The following is a 26,710-nucleotide window of genomic DNA, read 5'->3' on the forward strand; positions in this document are numbered from 1 at the left end:
ATTTTCAAACACAGAATTAAAAATGACAATATATGATAAAGAGGTTATCACGTTTGTGTGTTTGGGGGAAGGTAAATATCCTGTATTAGGAATAAAAACTATGTATTTAGCTCGCCAAGGCTCGCCAAATACAATGTTTATTCCTAATGCAGGATATTTACCATCCCCAAACACACTCGAGTGATAACCTCTATTTATACACTATGTAGATAATACTACTAAATGACACCACACCAATTATAAAATTACGACCCCACTTTCCTCATCGTCTGCACCATGGCGATCTCCTGACAACTGGTTCTCATCATGCCGAATTTTGATTTATATTGACAGGATCCTAGGTTTTTGTGTGTCAAAAAAATACGGAAACCAATTTCATGTAATTGTCTCAGTGTCCTCAAGTATCCCACATACACTTCAGCCGGAGGCTCGTAAATGTATCCAGTTTTTATGATCCAGCTGTGGAGCTCCAGATCCAGGGTGGCGACGTCATCCAGGAAGCCGCTCGCAATGGCTTGTGGGAGAACTTTCCATTCCCAGTGTTCGATGTCCATCTTAAAGACATCAACACGTCGCTGAAAGAAAATACAAAACATGCACACATATGCATACATTATGGATATAAGCGATGTTCAAAGAAACAATATAGATACTAATGATTGGATTTATCAATTTAGAAACTTGCTTTTATGTCAGTTCCAGTTCCACTATGATCCCACGATACCAGATAGTGAAGCTCAGAATGATCCAAATCGAGAACTTACAAAGAATACTTACAAATATTTGACTCTCCAATATCTAGGGATGAGATTCTAGATAGCATAAGCAATCTTAAATTTAACAAGGCAGTCATATATATCATACTATCCCTGATTTGTTTAAGTATTCAGCAGATTTATTCCTACTATATCTGGATCTAGTATTTAACACAATTTCTGAAACTTGACACTTTCCAGCATCCTGATCGATTGACATTAATTGCTTTCCAAATACACAAACAAGGTGATATAAATAATGCAAACAACTACAGAGGTGTTGCTCTCCTTAGAATATTCAGCAAAATATTTACCTCCAGTATAAACAAAAGGTTAGTTTTCTGGGCTGATACTTTGGATGAATTTAGCGAGACACAAGCAGGCTTTAGAGAAGGTTACTGAACTATCAATACCATCTTTATACTGCAAACTATTGAAGACATATATAAAGACAAATGGTGGAAAATTGTATGCCCTTTTCGAAATTATGGGGTCTCCTTAGTACTCATAGTGTAAGTTGTTCCATGAGTAAATGTTTATGTAATATATATGAGAATGTAACGGTATGTGTCCAACTTAACTCAGAAACTGTCAACAGCCAACTCGGGAGAAAGACAAGGTTGAATTTTAAGTCCCTTTATTTTCTCTTTCCCCATGAACGAACCAGCCACTCAGATTCAAAACAACTGTACAAACGGGATTCAATTACACCCGGATATCGTACAATAATGTTTACTATTGTTTGCGGACGACGCTATTTTGCACTCCAATAAAAAATGATCTGCAGAATCAAATTCATGAATTAGAAAGTTATTGCGAAGAATGTAAGTTAACTGTAAATGGAGATAAGACAAAAATAATTGTTTTCAAGAATGGTTGAACGCTGGCACGTAATGAAGAAATCCCAGAAACAATACGTTTCACAAATACACAGGTGTATACCATCTTTCCAGGATCCTGCATGTTAACACGCATCTGTTCAAACAAAAAAGGTTTTAATAGCTTTATTTAGGAAGAAAGATAAGGAAGAGAATATATGGAGAATATCTTCCTTATGTGAGTCACTTCTAATTGCCTTTCAAAGACCTATATTTAGGAATATAAATATTCTTTTCCCCAGGTATCTTAAGATAAATCAGATGCTTTACAGGTCAGAGATTTGGGGGCTAAATCATTTGAAGAAATAGAAAAAATACTCTTATATGCCTGAAAGAAATATATCGATGTAAAGGTTAATATACCAAGTGGTATGGTCTGTGGAGAATGTGGTAGGTTCCCAATGCCTATATTCATTCACATATAATGGTTGAAATTACAAAATATACCATCACATAGATTCCCTAAGAAATGGTATTATATGATGCTACTTTAGGATAACCATGAATACAGAAAGTGGGTAACTTGTGTTATTATTGTACAGCAATGGCTCTGGGTATGTTTGGTGTGGACCACATGTAAAATGACCAGTTGAATGTATAAAATCTTTAACACCGAGGTTAAAAGATGTAAACTTGCAGAAATAGTGTCACCATGTGGCTTTATCAAGCAAATGTCTCTATCATAAAATTCGGAAACCAGACATTTACAAGGAATATTACTTATGTGATATCAACGTAAAGAAATTTCGTGTTGCTTCAGCGAGATTCCTAAGTTCATCGCACGATCATTTTTTTAAAACTGAACGACACACACATTGTTTGATAGGCATTACTTAGAAGTAGACGGAAAAAATATTAAACGTGTGTCGCCCAAAGTAGAGACAATTATGGATAACAAGTTCTTTATTTACAGTAAAAATGTCTCAACTTTGGACGACAAACTTTCAATATTTTCCTTTATTTGAAGTTTACACGATGTATGGCTTTTCCACTGGAAGAGACGCCGGTCACAAAACCGCGAAACTGACGTTGATGAGGGTATGAACGACACAAATGACGTTATATCATAACAAAACTCGCATACTCATCAGAATGTATTGTATTATGAACCAATGATCTGTGACCTCCTCACGACGGCAATGAAAGTCTTGACAAACGTTGATTGATATGGACGCTTTCAATTATGACAAGCTGTATCACTGTAAATGATGTTGTATTTAAGTTAATAAGAATATTTTGTAGGTCAAAAAACACATTTTATTCTCTGAAAGGAAGAACCGTAAAAATGTATTTTCTAAATACCACAAAACTGACAAAATATATTTTGATAATAGGTAGAGTTACTTCCCTACTCCCCTCTCACCGCCAATCCCTCAGAATATTAACAAACTTAGGTCCTTTACCATACACAAGGGTCAGCAAAAACATGAACACCGTTAAATTTGCAGTTTTAAGTAGAGAGTTGTCTCACCTTTGCGTGACCAAGCTCTTGTTTGATTGTTGCCAAAGTACGCATCTCCCATCCCGTCTTGTTGGGTGGGATATGAACATTAGCATCCGACAATCCTATGTTATGGAAATATACTCTCTCACTCCGCTTGTAGCTCTTTTGATTCATGCTGAAATGCGAACGAGTGAAACTGTGACGCACAAAGCAGTCGTACTGACGTCATGCTGGAAATCGAACCAACCGATCGTGATTTTTCGCAAGCTTGCATTGAAAATAGCACCAAGAAACAAAACAGTTACATACCTCGGATCAAATGAATGAACTTCGCATCCGTACTGCCTCGCAATCTCGTCGTCAAAAGTAAAGTCATTGTTTATCCTGAAAGATAACAACCACACCATATATACGTATCGATAGTTGACGTGGCTCTATCTTGAAAATCAACGCCTCTATTAAAAGTGAATCAAGTGAAATACTGGGATCCAGTGAAACGTGCCCCTCTGTCTATTCCGCTCTAATTGTCATTGAAGAACCTGAACTACAGTCTCACGTTCCTTTTACTGTAATGTTATAGCTCTAAATAAAGCAAGTCTAGGTTTATTTTAAAGGAAGTTGCTTGTTTCCATCAACATTATATATTTTCAGAGACTAAGAGTTAGTCTAAAAACTGAACCTGCCTGACAAGTTGGATTTACTGGGAGGGGAAATCTTGACACGTCAAGATTTATTCCTGTCATTTCTGATATAGAAAATGGATTTTAGGGTGTTGCAGTTGGTTGTGGATTGGCATTTAACGTCGTCTAGAACAGTGTAATGATATGTACTTATAGAGTTAAGTTAGGGATCACATGAGGATTGGAAAAACTCATTAGACAGCGACCACATTCAGCTGTGCCTGCCAGGAATTATTCCAAGTTGCATGTAACCAATATGTTTCCAAAAAGCATGCTGCCATAAACTTGTCACACACGCATAAACGTGTCAAGTAAAGGGCTGAGCAATTAGTGAGATCAGGGGGTTTTCCAACATAAAATTATTAAAGGGGGCGATATAAAAAACAGTGTAGTTTGGTCAAGAACAACCGTCTGGTCACTCTCAGAGAATTTTTTTATTACCCGGAAACATTCACAGAGTAGGAAATGTGAGGTGTTTAGCCGACAGAGTAGACTAGACACTTGCTGGTGGACTGTATGGTAATAGGAAGTGTTTACCCGACAGAGTAGACAAGACACTTGCTGGAGGGGCTGTATAGTAATGTGAAGTATTTACCCGACAGAGTAAACCAGACACTTGCTGGAGGGGCTGTATAGTAATGTGAAGTGTTTACCCGACAGAGTAGACTAGACACTTGCTGGGGGGACTGTATAGTAAATGTGAAGTGTTTACCCGACAGACTAGACTAGACACTTGCTGGAGGGACTGTATAGTAAATGTGAAGTATTTACCCGACAGAGTAGACCAGACACTTGCTGGAGGGCTGTATAGTAATGTGAAGTATTTACCCGACAGAGTAGACTAGACACTTGCTCGAGGGTCTGTATAGTAATGTGAAGTGTTTACCCGACAGAGTAGACAAGACACTTGCTGGAGGGGCTGTATAGTAATGTGAAGTATTTACCCGACAGAGTAAACCAGACACTTGCTGGAGGGGATGTATAGTAATGTGAAGTGTTTACCTGACAGAGTAGACTAGACACTTGCTGGAGGGACTGTATAGTAAATGTGAAGTATTTACCCGACAGAGTAGACCAGACACTTGCTGGAGGGCTGTATAGTAATGTGAAGTGTTTACCCGACAGAGTAGACTAGACACTTGCTCAAGGGTCTGTATAGTAATGTGAAGTGTTTACCCGACAGAGTAGACTAGACACTTGTTGGAGGGTTGTATAGTAAATATGAAGTGTTTACCCGACAGAGTAGACTAGACACTTGCTGGAGGGACTGTATAGTGAATGTGAAGTGTTTACCCGACAGAGTAGACTAGACACTTGCTGGAGGGACTGTATAGTAAATGTGAAGCATTTACCCGACAGAGTAGACCAGACACTTGCTGGAGGGCTGTATAGTAATGTGAAGTGTTTACCCGACAGAGTAGACTAGACACTTGCTCGAGGGTCTGTATAGTAATGTGAAGTGTTTACCCGACAGAGTAGACTAGACACTTGCTGGAGGGTTGTATAGTAAATATGAAGTGTTTACCCGACAGAGTAGACAAGACACTTGTCGGAGGGACTGTATTGCCGATCGTTGCACACTTCCCATCCACCGTCACTCAGGTGACCCAGGCGGTTGATGTTTTTACACAACACACCAACATTGTCCACAAACCTGCAGTAAAAATAAAATAAAATAGGTTAGGGACGGACAATTTGGTATTCTGGTGGGGATGGGGTGGGGTGGGATTTGTACCGCAATAATTAAATTCTTGAAAAAATAATGATGCTTCAGACTGTTGAAAAACAAAGAAATTACAAGGTGTTTTAATTAAAAGTCATTCAGGCTCATAGTTTTGAAATAAAAAGATATCTGTTTTTCTAGCTGTAGCTGGAAAATATCAACCACCCCCTGTGAAACAGACAGGTGAGAGAAGAGGGTTACCTGTGATATAGACAGGACAGATAGGTTACGTGTAATACAGACATGTGAGATAGCGGGGTTACCTGTGATATAGACATGTGAGAGAGGAGGGTTACCTGTGATATAGACAGGTGAGAGAGGAGGGTTACCTGTGATATTGACAGGACAGATAGGTTACGTGTAATACAGACATGTGAGATAGCGGGGTTACCTGTGATATAGACATGTGAGAGAGGAGGGTTACCTGTGATATAGACAGGTGAGAGAGGAGGGTTACCTGTGATATAGACAGGTGAGAGAGGAGGGTTACCTGTTATATAGACAGGTGAGAGAGGAGGGTTACCTGTGATACAGACAGGTGAGAGAGGAGGGTTACCTGTGAAATAGACAGGTGAGAGAGGAGGGTTACCTGTGATGTAGACAGGTGAGAGAGGAGGGTTACCTGTGATGTAGACAGGTGAGAGATAAAGGATACAGTCAAATGACGGGGAATATTTACCCGTGATAAAGACACGTTATTTGTTTGTGTGTTAAACTCTTTAGAATGGCATCCGGTGGTATTTCGATAAGTCCATCGTTGTTTATAAATCCGTTCAAGCAGTCTTGTTCAAGAAATATCTTGTTTTGTTCTCGCTGAAGAGAAAAGAAATAAACTTTAAAAACACAAATAATCCTTGCATATGTAGAGCGTAATATTGTAAGTGAATTGTTTATAAAATTTACCACTTTAAATCTCAATGAACGACTGTACAGAAATGTGTTGTTGACAAAGTAAATGTATACACCCATGTTTGACGATGATATATTTGATACCGGTAACATAGGGTATTTCATGCACCATATCAATGTGTATCTCACAAAGGATTGAGTGTGAGAGTGAGTATGGTTTTACGCCGCTTTTAGCAATATTCCAGCAATATTACGGCGGGGGACACCAAAAATGGACTTAACACATTGTACTCATGTCGGGAATCGAACCTGGGTCTTCGACGTGACGAGCGAACGCTTTAACCACAAGGCTACCCGACCGACCCCACAACGGATTGTGTTATGCATCTTAATTTGTCAGTGTTTCGGTGATAATGTTAACCTTTTAACGTCTTGATAACGTTTTTGGTCAAGTCCAATTTTCAAGTTACTTTCTTTTCTTGACAGTTTACATAGTTTGAGTGTGAACCCATTTGTCAAATCACATCACGCTGATCTACTGATCTATGTTAGTAAGGTATATAGAGTGGCGAAAAAATCTAAACAGTGTTAAGAATCAATAATGCCAACTTCAAGCTATAGTTTTTGTTTGTTTGTTGTTTAACGTCACACTCTTCCAAGACTCCAGCTATATGTCTATAACGTTTACTGCTTTAAAGAGCTGACAAACGAACCCATGACCATATGATCCTCCCACGACAAGCATGGGTTGCTGAAGAGCTATTCTAATCCGGATCTTCACGGGTCAAGGAACATAATCAGGGTTGGGACCTACGACAATGTGATCCTGCCACGTTTAAGGGAAAACCCGCACATCGATCCCAGCGCTACGGACAACATTTCCCAAAGAATACATATTGAATAAAAATAACTCACCCCAACCCATTCTTATCCCTTTCTCAGCTCCAGCAGCCCATATTCAACACCATTTCAGCTCGTGGAGTTCAGATATTTCAAGGTGTCTTCATACTCAAGGTTTATTTAAAGAAATATTTGAATTTAACCTTATACATGTACATAACTTTATTTCGGGAACTGTATGTTAGCCTAGTGTTGTGATACTTGTCTTACCTGATAGGTGAGGGTATTTCCAGCAGGGGGCAGGCCTTGAATAATCTTTCTAACTTTCGCGTCCAATGTTCGAGTTGACTTGTGGGAGAATTCAAACTTTTTCCAGACAACAACGGCAAGAAAGGTTCCAATTAGAAGAAAAACAACCATCCAACTTCTATGTCTAAAATGGAAAAGAAAATGTGTTTCTTTTGCTATTGTTAAAGCAGCATTTAACAAAACACAAATATATGACAGTGACCTGTAAATCGAGTCTGGACCAAACAATGCAGTGATTGATATAGCGACACATACATACATACATACATACATACATACATACATACATACATACATACATACATACATACATACATACATACATACATACATACATACACACATGCGACGGACGGACGGACGGACAGACATATGAAGCAGTACAAAACACTTACACGCAAGCAGTCACACACTAAGACACACCCACACCAACACCAGCGGTACGCCACAGGCACACACAAACCTCCCAACACTAGCAGGAAGCCAAACTCACATACAGACACTGGAATACACAAACATGAACACAAGCATGCATACACGGACCCTGCTACCCCCCCCCCCCCCCCCCCTCAACACACACACACACACACACACACACACACACACACACACACACACACACACACACACACACACACACACACACACACACACACACACACATACACACACACACACACACAAACACTCCGACACACAAACGCCAACACTAGCAGTACGACACACACACAGACGCACACACACACACAAAAGGTGGCTTACAGTTTGTAATCAGCCATCCATGTTCTTGCAAGGTGTGTTAAGGGGGAACAACTCAGGAAGTTTCACCGCAAACACGAAAACGTCGTTTTTTTCCGTATATGGTCATTGGACGGAAAAACGACTAAAAATTCATTAAAATTGATTAATTGGTTACCGTCTAGAAAGTGTCCGGAAAAGCGTCGAGTTTTTCAAGCGTAAAACGGACGGAAAAACGATGCTTTTTGCTCTGCCTTGGACAACTGTTAACGGCCAATCAGATGGCGCTGGTCCCCCGACGCACGTGATGCCCAAGGCTTCCTTTCGGAAGCATTAGGTTTCGTATTTCTGGCATGCTTTGCTCTAGTATCTGTCGCGCACAGCGAGATTTGCTGATTAGTCAGTTTTAGGATATGTCACATGTTGATGGAATTCAGACACGCGCCAAGAATTCCAACCAAACCATGTTACCAAGTTTATTGAGATAACATATCCCTCCGCTATGCACAGTTACCTCTATCAGATAATCGGTTGTGTTTCATTTGGTTATAACAGTAACTAATTTTATAATGTGAGGTTTACACGATATACGGCTTTTCCATAGGACGAGATGTGGGTCACATGACGTTTTTCACGTGACTGTATTCTTGAAATTACGTAGGCACTGACTACTTCCACATTCCTGAGGAAAACCCTGGGAATTCCCTAGTACGGATTCATACAGAAGCGTTGTTTCTCATCATTTAGACCGTATTAGCACACTCTGGGATAAGTCATAGAGTTTGGTTGCATGCCCGTTCAATGATACCCTCGCTACAAACCATCCTAGATAAAAAAAAATCCAAAAAAAAATCGTCGTGACAATCTACAGCAATCTATGAATTTACCTTAGCATCTATTTGACACATCTTTACAATCACCTTTCAATGATCGGCCAATTAATCAGTGATGACAAAGGCTTGAAATCGCCACAGGTTAATTAACAACTTCGGAAATATCTCCTGTCACGTTTATCGTGTCGGCCATTGTGACGTCTTGTACTTGATGTAAATAGAATGTATTACGACGCTCTGTCATTGTGACTGACTTACTGAGGTAGTTCTTAACAGACCTTCTCATCTAATGAGCATATAAAACAGATGTTCCTCGCTTTTGGGAGAACTATTTTATTCCGGAATGGCCTATTAAAGCTAATACTCAAGGCCATTGCGTGTATGTGATCTGTTATTATATGTGTTTAACAAATACGGTTTTGGGCGTTAATAAAATACACTGACGCAAGTATATTCTTATCAATTGGATAATTGAATATGCTTTATTTTACATATTACATAACATCACTACACAAAATTTGGACAGTTGCAGTAACACACTACTGTGATCGCATTAAACACCATTTTGAACAGTAATTCAGTTATATCACGGTGTATCAGACTGATGTGGGATAAAAATCCGAATTGGTTCAGGCCATCTAACGGGTGTTCGCGAAAAGGTGAGCGTATTCTGCCACACAGGTGGCACCCATCACAAACACATGCAAGGACACGTCAATTGTTCACCTGGACAGAGCACGGAAACACACAATGATGCCCGTCCTCACTATTACCGAGCATGTAAATTATATTGTCTGTCAAAAACATGGACGAGTATGTTCCTACAGGTATTTATGGAATACTGTAAGGGACATTCTCGCGATCTCGCATTCTCGCCATCTCGACCTTTGGAAACGAACTAAATATGCCAAAAACACGAGAATGCGTAATTTTGATACATAGCACTTTTTGTCACAAAGACATGATGAAAGATTTCGCAATCTCGCAATCTCGACTTGTCAAATTAGGTCACAAAAACACAAAATCGCGAGAACGCGAGAATGCGACATTTTATTTTCTCGCGATCTCGCGTTCTTGTTTTTTAGACGCTGTCCGTGCGCATGCGTAATATCATAAGGTCAAGGCGCATGTGCACTTCAGTAGTCATGCACAGTGGTCATGCTTCTTTCATGCTCTTCTTCTCCAAGTAGCATTTAGAAATTGTATGATTTGAGCGTGAAAATGCTATGTAATTTACATACACAAAATCCCATGTAGAGTAGAGTAGATTCCTTTCCCTTTTTTCTATGTACTTAAAATTAAAACCCTCAACATGCTAAATATAGGTTATAAAAAGAAATTGTGTACATGAATGTTTGTGGATAGTGAAAACATTAAAGTGTCCGGAAGTTGGAAACAAAATATCACTGTCAGTGAGAGAGTAAATACATCAGCAGTATTGCAGCTATTCGCGTCAGTTACAGAAATAATCACATTATTATTCATTAAAACAAAATTCTCAAAGACCAATTTGTAGCATTTGGCTAAAATGAGATTGTCCGATGTTTTTACACGACACCATGGTCGTTACTTTAGGCCATACAAAATTAATTAGTAGATTTTCATCCTTTCCCACCTGACTACAAAACATCCCGCCTTACATTATTCTATTACCTCAAATTTCCTAGAAATAGAAATATCGCTAATATGTGTGTTCCTACTCCGTGCACGTAGCCCTATTGAACACGCATGATGCAATTGTACACAGATGCCTTAAATAGTTCGATAAGAAAACAATAAGTGAGTGAGTTTGGCTTAACACCGCTTTGAACAGTATTTATATTTCAGTTATACCCTGGCTTGTCAGCTTGAAATGGGACGAAAAACGAATTGGCAGAAAAACGCGAGATCGCGAGATCGCGACATTGGTCAAGTTTCGCAATCTCGCGTTCTCGCGTATAAGCAAGTGACACAAAAGCACAAGATCGCGAGATCGCGACATTGGTCAAGTGTCGCAATCTCGCGTTCTCGCGTTTTTGAAAATAGTTACATTTAACTGCAGAGGCAATTGGCACGAGAATGCGAGATCGCGACATTGGTCAAGGGTCGCAATCTCGCGTTCTCGTGTATAACTGTATAAGCAATTGACACAAAAGCACGAGAACGCGAGATCGCGACATTGGCCAAGTGTCGCAATCTCGCGTTCTCGCGTTTTTTAAAAGAGTTGCATATGACTGAAAAGGCAATTGACATAAAAGCACGAGAACGCGAGATCGCGAGATAGCAGCATTGGTCAGGTGTCGAGATCTCGCACTCTTGCTTTTATTACGGTTTGAGTCGAAACATGCAGCGCTTGCCAATCAGAATTCTCATATATACACACAATGACATGTTATAATAAACATTCTTCATTTGCACTGGTAGTTACACTGATTAATTAATTGAATTGATTGTCTCTGAATAGTTTTTGTGTACTCCAACCCTGCATTGAAGCCTGCAGCAAAGTCGGTGAAGAACATGTTCCCTTCAAACAAACATAGGTATATTTTGATCAATGAAAAATCTTCGTGTGCATAAATGGAATCCCAAATGTCTACTTCGTTTGCAGAATTCGTTCAAGATAATAATATTCTCTGTCAATGCGTTCAACATGTACATTCATTTACATGATGTATTGACATGGTCCCAGCTGGCAAACAAGAGTTCTAAGAGCTTACTGTTTCGGCATTATAACTTCATCTATTCATCAACAGCTTCAACTGGGTGATCATTGATCCATGAATATATTCTTCACGCTATTGTCAACGTTGTCAGGAATTTGTTTTGTTGGCAAATCAAAATTGGTTATTCACCAGCATTCTCAAGCATGTTGTGTACAGCCATGTGTGGAACTGAAAACAATATTGAAATAAGGAACGTGTTCATGAGGCGACACATTTGAAAACAGTTTACAATTATAAGGTGTTGAAGATCTTCTTTGGTTGTCAACCAAAGAAGATCTTCAACACCTTATATATATATATATATATATATATATATATATATATATCCTACACCACGAGATCTGACTTGGTTGTGGCTCAGGGAAATTTGACAGAAAATCGCTACATGAATCAAATTCGTCAACCTCACCTTCTTCCAATCATTGACAATCTAGTCATATGCAACTATTTTCAAAAAACGCGAGAACGCGAGATTGCGACACTTGACCAATGTCGCGACCCCGCGTTCTCGTGCTTTTGTGTCAATTGCCTTTACAGTTATATGCAACTATTTTCAAAAACGCGAGAACGCGAGATTGCGACACTTGACCAATGTCGCGACCCCGCGTTCTCGTGCTTTTGTGTCAATTGCCTTTACAGTTATATGCAACTATTTTCAAAAACGCGAGAACGCGAGATTGCGACACTTGAGAAATGTCGCGATCTATCTCGCGTTCTAATGCTTTCGTGTCAATTGCCTACACAGATATAAATAACTATGTTTGAAAACGCGAGATCGCGACACTTGACGAATGTCGCGATATCACGATCTCGCGATCTCGCATTCTCGTACTTTTGTGTCAATTGCCCATACAGTTATGTGAAACTACTTTCAAAGACGCGAGATAGCGAGATTGCGACACTTGACCAATGTCGTGATCTCGCTATCTCGCCATCTCGCGTTCTCGTGCTTTTGTTTCAATTGCCTATACAGTCATATGCAACTATTTTCTTGACCAATGTCGCGTTCTCGCGTTTTTCGTCCAATTACTTTTACAGTCATCTAGTGGCTCAGTCGTCTGAGACGTCGCAATTCGCTGTGTAGAGTTGCGTTTCTTGGGCGTGCCAGAAACCTATGATGGTGGGTTTCGTCCCATTTCAAGCTGACAAGCCAGGGTATAACTGAAATATAAATACTGTTCAAAGCGGTGTTAAGCCAAACTCACTCACTTACATGTAGATGGATTAGCATATGAACTATAATTCTCCTTAGGTAGAAAATAAAGATCCACGATGTTCGACCTGGTAGAAGTGTGTTATCAAACCGCACAGCATTGGTCTCTGATTGACTGTGGCGTCAAAACAAACTCATTCATGTACTTGATCTGAATGTTCATCTTAATTGTTATGGATGGTCATGGAGCCGTGATCCAGAGAACAAGGTGTCATTAGATAAAAATGAAGTAATAATAGGCTTACCAGAAAAACGGGGTATAACACCCAAGCCAATAAGCTTCGCTCGGGAACACCAGAGTAAGTCAGTACAAGATTGAAAACTGCCCCATAAGTATGTATGACAGGCTAGTCGGGTATTGCTACTTGTGTATGTGAAAACAAAGTTATTAAAATGAATAGCAAAACTGATGAAAGTCACCAATAAACGTGTATAAGTGTTATATCGTCACTGCAAAATAATGAGTGTTTGTCTTTAGTATTAACATTCAAATACGTGATATCTGTATAAGCGATATTATCTACGTTCCACCGATGAGTAAGCGTTAGGCTTACTATCTCGTAGTATAAATGTTGCAAGAAATTGTATTTCTGAAGACATCACGATACAGTTTTTACGATGCATCACGTCTGCACTAGCGCTTGATAACAGCCTTGTGTTTGGGTGTTTCAGTAGTTTAAATTGCTGCTCTTGATATTGTTGATTAAACTGTGATACTATGAACAATATAAGGTTATATAAGAGTATGACTTTAGAACGGTAACATGCGTTAATGTATATCTGATATATATAGGATGACATAAATAGAACAATGAGTAGTACGTCCAGATTAGTGTATAGACAACATCTAATAATTAAATTCAACAACTCTCCTTTCAAGTCTTTTTTCCTGACTTAAAAGTAAATGAAAGAACACAATCGTCCGGAATACAATGTATAATTCTGGTGCACTTCCATGTGACTATACAGCATACAATAAGCTTTCGGCGCGGGTCCCGTTTGGATCGGTTTGGGTGGCAGCTTAGATATCCATAAAATAGGTTCATCTCGGAATCTCCCATACAACTGGGGCTCCTCTTCAATTTAAATGGAGTTACTTGTTTCTTTCAAAACTATACAGTTTTCGCTACTAAGCATTAGTCTGGATAGACATCACCAGTTTGGAATTTGAAGCTAATCTGTTTACAGTAACGGGACACTGCTTAAGTGTCATGTACAAATGAGGAAGTGGAATCCCGTCAATTAGACGGACGAACCTTAAAACTATTGATAAACATTAAAAAAAGCAATATCGGAAAAATGTATATGCATATAAATATCTGGCAATATACACCAAGATCACCTTCTACAAAAATAAATTTTAAAAGCCGGTTGATATTCGTTTGCGTATTTGACGACTATATAACTTTCGAAAGTATAAATCCTTTTCCTATACTCAGATGTTCCTGAGCCTTGCGCTTTCCTTATTATTTTGACTAAAATTATTACCGTTATCATTGAATTAGTTAAGGGGAATCGCGTGCCGATCAAGTACGTGCCATAAATTAAAGCGACAATGTACGATTCCGAACTTTTCACGAGACTGTGTTTATGAATCATTGTCAAATAGTGGTGACAAAGTGGAAACAATACGCGAAATCGCCCATGCCCAGAACGGAAAATTTGGACAAGGCATTAAGCAATCCGCATGCGCAGAACGATTGATTTCAGTACTTCCGCTAAGCGCTTCTAGTACAGCGTCAAACTCGGGCCTGTAATCTAACACGCGAGAACTGACCAATGAAATCTGAGAAGTGGGAATACCGGTAGACGCTGTTGCTTGATTGACATTGCAATCAAGAAAGGGAGGAGCTTGATGATATCGTTCTCTCCCAGTAAATTCCGATGTCAAATAACGACGTTATTTGGACGGAAAAACGATGGTTTGAAAGCGTCCAAATAACGTCGTTGTTCCGTCCAATGACCATAGACGCAAAAAACGACGTTTTCGTGTTTGCAGTGTTTGTTCTGCTTTAATTGATCAGAGTTCCGGTTATCAGGTTGTTAAAGCTGAACTTTTGAAGGCTTATTGATTGGTTCCTGAAGCAAACAGGCAAAAGTGTAGGTCAGCTAAAAAAAGGGATGGTTCTTCCTTTGTTGAGTTTGCTAGGGAGAAGGAAACAGTTTGATAGGTTGTTACACCAAATGAGGTCAATGGTGATTTTGATAGTTTGAGGAAGTTAGTTTTGTGGAGGATCAGAAGCAGTGTGTGTCAACGGACATTCGGACACATCTTGACGAGCAGAATTAAGTGTATCAGTTACACAAGGCTGCTAATTCGGCTGTTTGATTATTCACTAACATAGTTTTAGTTTTAGGATTAGCTTTTAGCAGTTAGGGTTTACAGGCAGGAGTTCGCAGGCTTACAAATCAGGAAAGGATAGTTCATCGCCTCCTAGATCCAGTTCTCACAAGTTTGGTTCTGAGTTTGTTGACAAAATGTCAAGTCCTACTCTAGTTGGTTCTGAAGATACATCTGGATTTTCGTCAGAGTCTACTTGTAGATATTGACGCAAGCAAGGGCATATCACATCATTTGCTTCCAAGGACAGTCATTCTTCCCCGATTACTTTTTTAAATGGCAGGTCACAGCCTTTTTTGTAGTTCGGCTAATGAGGCGTTAGTTGTTGTAGACCCGTCATCAAAGTCTGTTGTTGTGGAGTACTTACCTTTTGTTAGTAAAGGTTTCGTGTCAGCTAAATGTGACAGTTTCAATGTTAAGCGTTTTGAGGGATAATGGTGCACTTCAAACTCTTGGTTGGTATTTTGCCACTTTCGGAGAAGTCATCAGCGAACTCTGAGGGTTAATTAGAAGGTTTATATGGCTTTACCAGTACACCTCTCCATTTTGTGAATTTGAAGACAGATTTTGTGTCTGGGTTGGTCAAGGTGGGGGTATGGATAGGGAGCAGTTAGTTAAATTACAAGGTGAAGGCCATTTTGGATGGTATTCGTCACTTTCTGAGGAGTCATCATCGACCCTTGGTCAAGGTCGGGATTGTAGAAACTCTACTCGTTAAAGGTGTCGACTTGATTTGGCAGGGGGGAGATGTTTGGCTGATCCTGAAAGTACTCCGGAAAGTACTGAACATCTTGAAAAGGAAATTCCAGGTATTTTTCCTTCGTGTAATGTTACTCGTGCTAAGGCTAATCAAAGTTCTTCTGAGAATGATTCCAGTTATGATTTGGCAGGCACCTTTATGGATCATTCTTTTTTCTTGTCTATAACATCGAAGGAGAACAACCAGTTCTGGATATGGAGCAGTTAGTTAAGCTGCAGGAGGAAGACCCAGAACGTAAAGGTCTTGCCAGCAGGGCATTCTCTTTAGAGGAGTTGATAAGGTTCCAGTTTGCTATTAAAGTACTCATGGAAATGGAAAAAAAACTGTTTTTTCGACCTCAGATCTTAAATTATTGCAGTTAATATACAAAATATGTAAATATGCAAACAACTAAATTAGTACTAATTGGGCCGTGGCACAAATACAGCTTATCAAATGTTTTTATGCCTTTTTACACGTAAAAGTGTGTAAAAATGTGAATAAAACAGACTATTGTGAAACAGGGCATAACCAGGTGTTAGTAGATCAAGGTGACCTATGACACCTTGACGACAGGTGAGAACAGGTGCATAATGCCTATAGTCTGTTTCTGCTATGACAATTTGGACTTAGTTTTATTTTTGAATGTTGAAAGTGCGACAAAGTACATTTTGTATTGTTCACTGAGATCAAACTAGCGAATCCAGACTAGTACTTTTCGAGTTGTTTTGTTATTTCGTATTTACAGCTACGTAACACTTTGTGTCCATTTTTAAATTGAGAAAAACAGGTTTTTTTCATTTCCGTGAGTAATTTAGTTCAACAATTGCGTTGTGATGAGAAAATGGAGGCTGCCAGATGTATATCAACAACAAATGTATTACAAAATTAACTAGGTTTACAAATCAATACAAATTACTGCACAGCAATTACAATGTCAGTACACAAGCAGTAGTTTTCGGTGGCAGTATAAAATGTGAGAGCAGTAGAAATGACAATGACAAGGGTGAGTGAGTAAGTATGGTTTTACGCCGCTTTTAGCAATATTCCAGCAATATCACGGCGGGGGACACCAGAAATGGGCTTCGAACATTGTACCCATGTTGACAATGACAAGAATAATAATCAGCTCGTCGCAACAGTCTTTAAGCTTCCGAGAAAGTCCTTGGCTGAACACCAGGGTTCACAAGATAGCTGGTCTTGACATCCATCTATGCTGTTCAGGAAGTTTACACATAGTTTGAGCATCTAAATATAATAATTTCCTCACCGCTGCTTACATTTAATAGTATTACATTCCTGACCCTAATCATTGATCAAATGCAATGCAATGACCTAATACTGAATCTCAACAGAAACAATGTAATACAATGTTTAACAAATAATTACTCTGTGTAACACTCTCCACCTTCTGAGAAAAAGTTTGAACATACTGAGAACTTTCTTTGCTGATAAAAGTACAAAAACTGCTAAATACTGCAAATAATAATTGACATTATACATGTTAATTATGAAAATCTGTTATCAAAATGCAAATCATTTTTGCAGTCAGAACTCAACCAACTCGCGAGAATGGATAAAAAGAGATGTTGTCTTTGCCTTTGATACGCTTGATGTCTAAATCAAAGACAGGCTCCAGCTCATGTGACGATGGTTTCTGTTTTTCATTTTATGAAGAAAGGTTAGTGGATTTTGATCAGTGATCAGGATGATCAAAGCATGATGCATCTTCCTGCAAAAGGACAGCTCAAACACCAATGTTACTAGCATCTACTGCATCTACTGCATCCAAGTTTGGTGCTTGGAGAACAGGAGAATTCATGAGAATGGCTTTAGTTTTCACAAAAGAAGCCTGACAATTGCTGGCCAAAACAAATTTAAAATAGTGAGAGGGGTTACCACATGTGAGAAAGTTTTACTAAATTTACGGTAGTAACCAGCCATGCCAAGAAACCGTATAAGATCTTTTTTGTTTTGTGGAACTTCCACCTTTGCTTGTACAGGCTGTATCTGACCTTGGACTGTGACAAGACCTTTAAAGTATACATGTGTCAGTGCAAATTCACATGTCACTAATTTTACAGTCAACTTGACTTCAGTGAGTCTCTCGAAGAAGGCACGGGTCCGCTTCAGGTGTTCGTCCCACTCCGTGGAATGATTAAAGACATCATCAACGTACACCATAAGTAAATACCATCAGGCTTCGACACAAGGTGAACTAGTGACGATGACTTTTTTCAATAATGTCATTGTCCAGCATGTATTGAAGCTTCTTCTTCAGAGCTTCAAGCTTGATTGGATTCATCCGGTAGGGATGTTGTTTCAAAGGGATCGGCAAAAACACTAAGACTTTATCGACACTGAAATGTCTCTCTTCAGACGTTTTGTCATAATGTGAAAGAGAGTGACGTGCGCTTCATCAGTATGGAAATGAATAAGACTTCATTTTTGTGTAGGTAATATGCGAATTTGTAACCTGGTGACGTACATATTGTGAAGTAAAGAAGCATAGTATCGATTGAGATGTACAGGGCCAGGATCAGATCGTTCTGTCCCCCGAGGAGAACCCTGCATATCAAGCGCGGCAATGTCACATACTCGCAGTACATATAAGGATCGGATATGCCACGGAGATGCTTTTTGTCTTCATTTCTACTGACGATTCAGGCACCAGCTTCATTTATCAACATTCTGGAAAATGAATTAGATTTCACTAATTTAATACCATTTTTCAAGTTGTTTTTTACGTGACGTTATCACGTCATCCTTTGTGTCAACGACGGGGCACTTTTCCGTGCACCATGTTTATGTTGGTTCTGGGGACACTATATGCCAGCCGGTGTTGCATCAGATTTGCTACTTTGCTCTTGCGATATAGAAGCTAACCCTGGCCCACCTGCTCTCGAGGATGTTCAAAACACTATCCTCGAAGAGATTCGCGCCGTAACATTTGAGCTTCGAACTGTCAAAACAGAGTCAAATTAGTTCAGTCACGTTCAGACACTATCAGCCAAGTGTGGACAGATTGAAAGTCAACTAGCCACTATTCAGTCGGACTAGAACACTCTCCGACAGACACACAGTATGTTATATGATGAGATAGATGCTCTGACGGAAAAGGTCGACAGGATACAGAATAAGATGTCAGACATCGAAGATGAACTCGATAGGCTTGAGGCGTTCAGCCGTAGAGACAATGTTATTTTCTATGGAGTGCATGAAACGCCAGAAGAAACACCCTTATTATGTAAAGAAACGATCATATTACTTTTAGAACGTGGGAGACATCTGACGTTATCCGTGCTCACGGCCTGGGAATCCAGCGTGACAATCCGAGTAAACCACGACCCTTAATAGTGAAACATCGGGAGTCTGATGATAAAGTCGAGACTTTAAAAGCCAGGCCTGAACTGAAGGAGGTCGGTTTTGGCGTCTCCGACGATCTCACCTTTCGCCAACGTGAACGCCTAAAGGAACTCCAGAGAATAGGATTACAGGGTATTTCAAGCAAGAGAAACTGACAACAGAATGAAACCAACATGAGACGGAACAGGCAGCACATTAAAGACGAGATCATGGACCTCCAGGCATCCGTTCCTAAGAGCCAGTCGTCGAATTTTGTCTTACGAATTACCAAACAGTTTGTTACCTGGATATGTGTTTATTCATCTGCCATCAAAATATCTAAATACGGTCGATGTTGTGGTGGAGTTTGTGTCTGTATTTAGCAGGCCATCGATGGTTTTTGCATAGTTATAAAAAAACAATTTGGATAACGATGTTTGTCACAGGTTATCAAAATATATACGTAGGTCAGTAGCCAGGGCAGCAGTGTTAACGATTACGTCATCTGCTCTATGGAATTTTGTAACACATATCTATGTTGAATGTTGGCGAAATAGTAGACTCTGATCATTTTCCTCTGGAAATCAGTTGTAAATATGGCGATGACGTAGAAGACCAGCAGCGGGGAATTAGTAATGTACATTATGATAAGTACATTTGGAATGATGACTTCAGTTTCCAGTTAGTTAAGATCGTCTGTTGTTAGATATTATAGTGTTACAAGGGAACCTATGTTATTAGAACGTTTAGAGCAGTGATGGTATGATAACCCTAGCATTGTTGCAGACTGTCACATTCAGTTATGTGTGGAGTTTAACGCCCGAGTTTGTTGTAGAAATCAGCCTCCTATTTCTGTGCACAGTGAATCGATCAGAGATATTTTTCCAGATCAGCCCGTACCTATCAGTTACATATATTTATGTGATGGTTGTGTAAATAGATTTGGAAATTTACTTTTAAAATTTTGTTATATATTTAGATTGTATACACTCAGTGATCGTGTTGCCGGAGATGGTGGTGGTTCTTTAACTTATATCTCTGAGCAAGGACGTTTTTGTTTGTTTGTTTGCTGTTTAACGCCGCACCCACCAATATTCCAGCTATATGACGGCGGTCTGACTAAATCGAGTCTGGACCAGACTATCCAGTGACTTACATCATGAACATCGCTCCAACCAAGTCAGCGAGCCTAACCACCCGATCCCGTTAGTCGCCTTTTACGACAAGCATAGTCGCCTTTTACGGCAACCATGGGTTGCTAAAGACCTATTCTACCCCGGATCTTCAAGAGTCGAACAAGGACGCAATGGTAACTTACCACTGTATCCAGATTATAGAACATGTCCCACCTGGAGTTTATTTTAATCTACACGTATATGATACCCAAACACAGTCGATCCTTTTATACGGCTCAGAACTTTGGGGTTTTAAAAAATATGAATCAATGGAGAAGATATATTTATATGCATGTAAAAAGTTTTTAAAGACAGGAATATCAACTCCAAACTATGGTTATGGCGAATGTTGAAGATATCCGTGTATTAATGCATACGTCGTTGTTTAAAATATTGGCTTAAAATTTTAGAAATGCACGAAGATATATCTGCCAGTTTTCGTTGAAAACCGGTTTTTTTAGTTACGCTCCGGAAACGAAAGGATTACGGACGGACGGACGTGGCGTCGACTCTATCACCCGCATTATATGCCGGGGGGGGGGGGGGGGGGATAAAAAAAACGAATAGTTAGTTTCGTGGAAAATACCAAAACGTTAAAATTGTTGTGCTAATTGTGTAAATGAATAGATTCTTTGATGGTGTATAAGAAAATAGACAGTTTATTTGTTAGAAAAATACAAATGAAATGGGCTGATCGAGCGATCGAAACGTGATGACGCACACACACACACACACGCGCGCGCGCACACGCACACACACACACACACACACACACACACACACACACACACATACACGCACGCACGCACGCACGCACGCACGCACGCACGCACACAAGGATTTCCCCATTGTTTGACCCACACAGTCCACACGGTTCAGACACATTACTAAGTAGTTTAACAGTTAATTAACATTAACCAATAACAGATAGGAAAGAAAACACTCTATCATATTTTAAGATATAGCAAAGTAAAATAACAAAGTGATATTTTGTTCATATCTGAACATTTTGTTTGCGTAATTGTACTTGATGTTTATAGTACATTAATCACCTGGGCCCACTTGCACAAAGCGATCTTAGCGCTAAGATCGCTTTGTGCAAGAGGGCCCTGGTATCCTTCTGCGTTTGTACTCTACTTTACTATGGTAATATTTAAGCATTTGCAATAATGCACATTACCTCCTTTAAAATTACAAACCACATTTGAAACACCCTTTCGTCCACATACTGTAAGTTATTATGTATGTTCTTGGACTAAGACAAGATAGATCAGATACGATAACATACCATTACGGAACAGAAGCAATATATAAATGACAAAACATTATGTTGCTTGTAGCTATATTTTGATTGACATATGTAATTTGCAGAAGTTTTGTGCATCACATTCGAAATTTCTTCCCACGCCAAGGTTGCAGTTACTTGTGTGATGGTGGTTTCATGCATACAATCGGCAAGATAGAGGCAGGAGAGGGTTATTGTACTGAACACAAAGATGACTCTCGATATAATTATTCACAAGATCCAAACCTTTGACCTCATTTTCTCTCAGAAAGCATTCCAAAACGTTAATATAAAGCGCAAACAGAAAAGGAGACAAATTATCACCTTGGCGAACTCCGGCATTACATATGAAAAAAGATGTTATGTCATAATCATACATGACACAGGACATAATATTCTGATACATGTTGTAAATTAACCTAAAACATTTCCTGCTCATATAACTTTTAATCATTTTTAGCCATAACCCAGATCTCCATACTGCGTCGAATGCTTTTCTAAATTCCATGAAAGCACAAAATAACTTACCAGATGATTGATAGATATTGATAAGGGACTTAAATTCACAATTTAAGTAAGTAACTACGATACTCTACCTATCTACACGAACTATTAAAAAATGGCCCTCAGGTCATGGAGGCTAAAGATATAATACCATCATAAATAATTCATGTGGTCATTATTGCTTCATTTTAGCAAAAAAACACAAAACGTTGAGTAACAAACATTCACCAGTAGAGTAGAAGGTATGTAAATAAATATATATCTGCCGATATGCTGGCGCCTAATTGACCAATCAGAGAGCAGAAGTACTGACCCTACATGAGCCCGTATACCATCAGTACAAATCCAAGATGGTTGATACTGACCTGATATGAGACCGTATACTGTCAGCAACAGCCACCTTGGAATTTTCCAACACCTACCTCATATATTTCACATGACATTCTGGTACAGAAATTCGTCATTCGACATTGTTTTGTGTCTTAATACCATTCATTGTGATGTGCAAAGACATTTATTTTCAAAGAAACCACGTTCGTGACTTTATTAATAAAAATTATAGACAAAAAAGGTTACAACGGAGGTAACTGATTTACAAATAGCAATGTCATAGAACATAATATAGGATGACGTCACAAATAAGAAACGTGACGCCAATGACGTCACATAGCAAAAGAATAGACAGCAGCAGGTCGGAAGGGGAAGGGAGACTGCTATCAAGTTACAGTTGCCCTCACATTTCAGATAACATGCTGGCATTTTTATGAAAATGCTATCCATTTTACCTATAATATACTTGTTTAAACCTTCACATTAAGTGTATTCCATTATTAACGTTTATGTTTACATGAAAGCGTTGTATCGGAAACATATGTACTGGTCCTGTCGTTTATACCGTTTCATGTGCGATAAAGACACCAAATTAAGTAAACTTTTCGGTATAATAAATTAGTTATGGTGTCTTTAGTTGCCGTATACGTCTCGCCCAATATTTTTCTTTTGCCCCTTTTTCTGCATGACGTTATGGAGTATATCATTGTGGTTATATCACACCAGGGAGCCCAGCCCATGTGTGAAACCAATATGGCTGTATATACATGTAGCTAAACGTGGTAGGAACCAGATTACTCAAACAAGCATGACATTTTCTTTATGCACGATCTACAGTCATTTACGATCAGTATATATAAAAATCTATCTCTTTTAGCATGCAAATGGCCACAGGCCGACAGTTAGTCTACCCACACTCCTACAGCTGTGGGAGCGAGGGTTTTTATTGGAGTGATCGACTTGGATTTATTCATTGCACAGCATTCCTGTACACGTGTACAAGAAAAGATGAAAACTGAAAAAAACTTATGAACAATGAATGAAAATATATGTACAGAAAACTACGGTTATAACGAACGCGCATTTAACGAACTGACTGATATAACGAACTTTTTTTTAAGTCCCGACCATTTGTTGTATAAACGTCGTATATATGCTTATAACGAACTACGGTTATTACGAACTAAAATTAGTGGTCCCTTCGAGTTCGTTATAACCGTAGTTTACTATATTTGATAATACATGTGTACATGCATATACGTAATGATAAAATGATAATACATGTCTATAACAGTATTTGGTGACCCGGGTGGCCCAGTCGTCTTAGGCGCCGCGATTCGCTGTGCAGAGTTTGTCCCTTGAGCACGCCAGAAACCTATGATTGTGGGTTCGAATCCTGGTTCGCCCCGATTATGTGCCTAGGTTTGTCAGCACCATACCCGTGCTCGTGGGTTTCACCGAAGTGTTTAACGTCTGAGACCTGCATCACTTCGGGCTTTCCTCCCACATTAAGTTGACACACCGCGATATAACTGTTATGCTGTATGGTACTGTTAAAGATGTGGCAGGATATTACCTGATTTTGATGGTATCTCTACATTTTGACTAGGAGTATGTGCACACGCGCACGCACACACACACACACGCACACACACACACACACACACACACACACACACACACACACACACACAAAACACAGTATTCTCACAGTTGAGCACCGAGTTCTTGAATATCTTTATAAATACGATTATCAAATCAATGTTGATTAAACATTTTAGGTGTTAAGGTTCTCCAAAAGATTTTCATGGTTTAAATTGGTTAGAGCCCTCGGTCCCTGGTGTCTAATCGTTGAAATGGTTAGTTTGGGTCCGAAGTGCATAACATTAATTGTACCTACCTTGCAAAGGCCATGTTCTCCCGGCGTGAAGGAGCGAGCTGACACAACCGAGTTAAGTCGCTCCAAGCAACTGTGTGCATAGCTAGGATGCTGTGCACGTTAACCTGACGTGTCACAGCCCGACAAGCAACGAGATTGGTGGTCAAGTCCAGTGGTCTCCGACAGATGACAGCTGTTCGGGTTAACATGTTTGATAACGGACTGAAACATTAACTGAATAATAGAGATTAAATAATTATGTTGTTGTGATGAAATTTTCAATGTCACCATGGAGTATATCACCTCCCTATGGATGTATCACACTCTTTTATCTAATCAAAGGGCTTTTTTTATAACACGGCCCTATCCCAAACATGATCGTAGGACTAAGGCGATCGTAACTTCCATACTTCAACATTGACTTACAACAGTCGGAGTGCTACGATCGCTTTGTGGAATTCCGTATGGGGCCCATACCTTTTAACAAGCAATTTGATGGTCGACCAAGATTGATTCAAGATTTTTTAAATGTGGTGTTGATAAATGGGGATAAAGTTCGCGTTAAAGATGATTGCACTTATAACACTTGAAAATATCCTGCTGAAATTATGTTGACATATGAGCCTTTTGCTTGTATACCGAATACAGATTTCTGCTATTTCCTGCCTTCTTATTAACGTGTTAAAGACATATGATAAAATAGACATGTTGGCAGTACTAACACGTGCGATACTGCGGTGCAGTAACACAATAGAACACTGCGATGATACGAAGGTACGATGCGGTACTACGGTGTAGTGACACAATAGAACAGTAAGATGGTTCGAAGGTACGATGCGGTACTACGATGTGGTGACACAATAGAACACTGCGATGATACGAAGGTACGTACGGTACTACGATGTAGTGACACAATAGAACAGTAAGATGGTACGATGGTACGAAGGTACGATGCGGTACTACGATGTGGTGACACAATAGAACACTGCGATGATACGAAGGTACGATGCGGTACTACGGTGCAGTGACACAATAGAACAGTTAGATGGTACGAAGGTACGATGTGGTACTACGATGTGGTGACACAATAGAACACTGCGATGGTACGAAGGTACGATGCGGTACTACGATGCAGTGACACAATAGGACACTGCGATGATACGAAGGTACGATGCGGTACTACGGTGCAGTGACACAATAGAACAGTAAGATGGTACGAAGGTACGATGTGGTACTACGATGTGGTGACACAATAGAACAGTGAGATGTTACGAAAGTACGATGTGGTACTACGATGTGGTGACACAATAGAACAGTAAGATGGTACGAAGGTACGATGCGGTACTACGATGCAGTGACACAATAGGACACTGCGATGATACGAAGGTACGATGCGGTACTACGGTGCAGTTACACAAAAGAACAATGTGACGGTACGAAGGTACGATGCGGTACTACGATGTGCTGACACAATAGAACAGTGCGATGGTACGAAGGTACGATGCGGTACTACGATGTAGTGACACAATAGAACACTGAGATGATACGAAGGTACGATGCGGTACTACGATGTGCTGACACAATAGAACAGTGCGATGGTACGAAGGTACGATGCGGTACTACGATGTAGTGACACAATAGAACAGTGCGATGGTACGAAGGTACGATGCGGTACTACGATGTAGTGACACAATAGAACACTGAGATGATACGAAGGTACGATGCGGTACTACGATGTGGTGACACAATAGAACAGTGCGATGGTACGAAGGTACGATGCGGTACTACTTTGTGGTGACAGATATATACACAGGAACCGTTATCAGACATCCGGGACAACACAGGACTTTCCCAGAACCGGTCGACCACGTATTTCAACTGGAGCACAAGACAGATTCATATGGCTACGTCATATGGAACCTGTGTCAATGAAATGATGTGTGCAAATTTTGAACAATCGATATGTTGAGTATTTATATGATATAGAAAATATACATCTAAAATCGCCTCTGCGTTTCTTTTTAAAAGTGTATAATTCACCTGGTCCTTCATTTTGAGGAATATTAATAATTTCATAATACTAGAAATCAGAGGATATTATAATTGAACAATGTATGCTCTTTACATGACATGTACATGTAAAATCAA

The 26,710-nt window shown here is 39.5% G+C and overlaps 1 protein-coding gene across 1 annotated transcript; it reads right to left on the reverse strand.

Moving 5' to 3' along the window:
• Positions 1-78: 78 nt before the first annotated feature.
• On the reverse strand, positions 79-24,833 carry LOC124135388 (probable methyltransferase-like protein 24). The gene is made up of 7 exons (XM_048398751.1): positions 24,584-24,833; positions 7,440-7,602; positions 6,160-6,293; positions 5,283-5,411; positions 3,387-3,461; positions 3,105-3,252; positions 79-575 (listed from the first exon to the last, which is right to left on the reverse strand). The coding sequence occupies exons 1-7, from the start codon at positions 24,769-24,771 to the stop codon at positions 246-248; spliced, it is 1,167 nt and encodes a 388-aa protein (XP_048254708.1). The 5' UTR covers positions 24,772-24,833; the 3' UTR covers positions 79-245.
• Between the last annotated feature and the right edge of the window lie 1,877 nt (positions 24,834-26,710).

This window comes from Haliotis rufescens, unplaced genomic scaffold (genome assembly GCF_023055435.1).
Source record: "Haliotis rufescens isolate VD_foot unplaced genomic scaffold, xgHalRufe1.0.p SCAF_19, whole genome shotgun sequence".
NCBI lineage: Eukaryota > Metazoa > Mollusca > Gastropoda > Lepetellida > Haliotidae > Haliotis > Haliotis rufescens.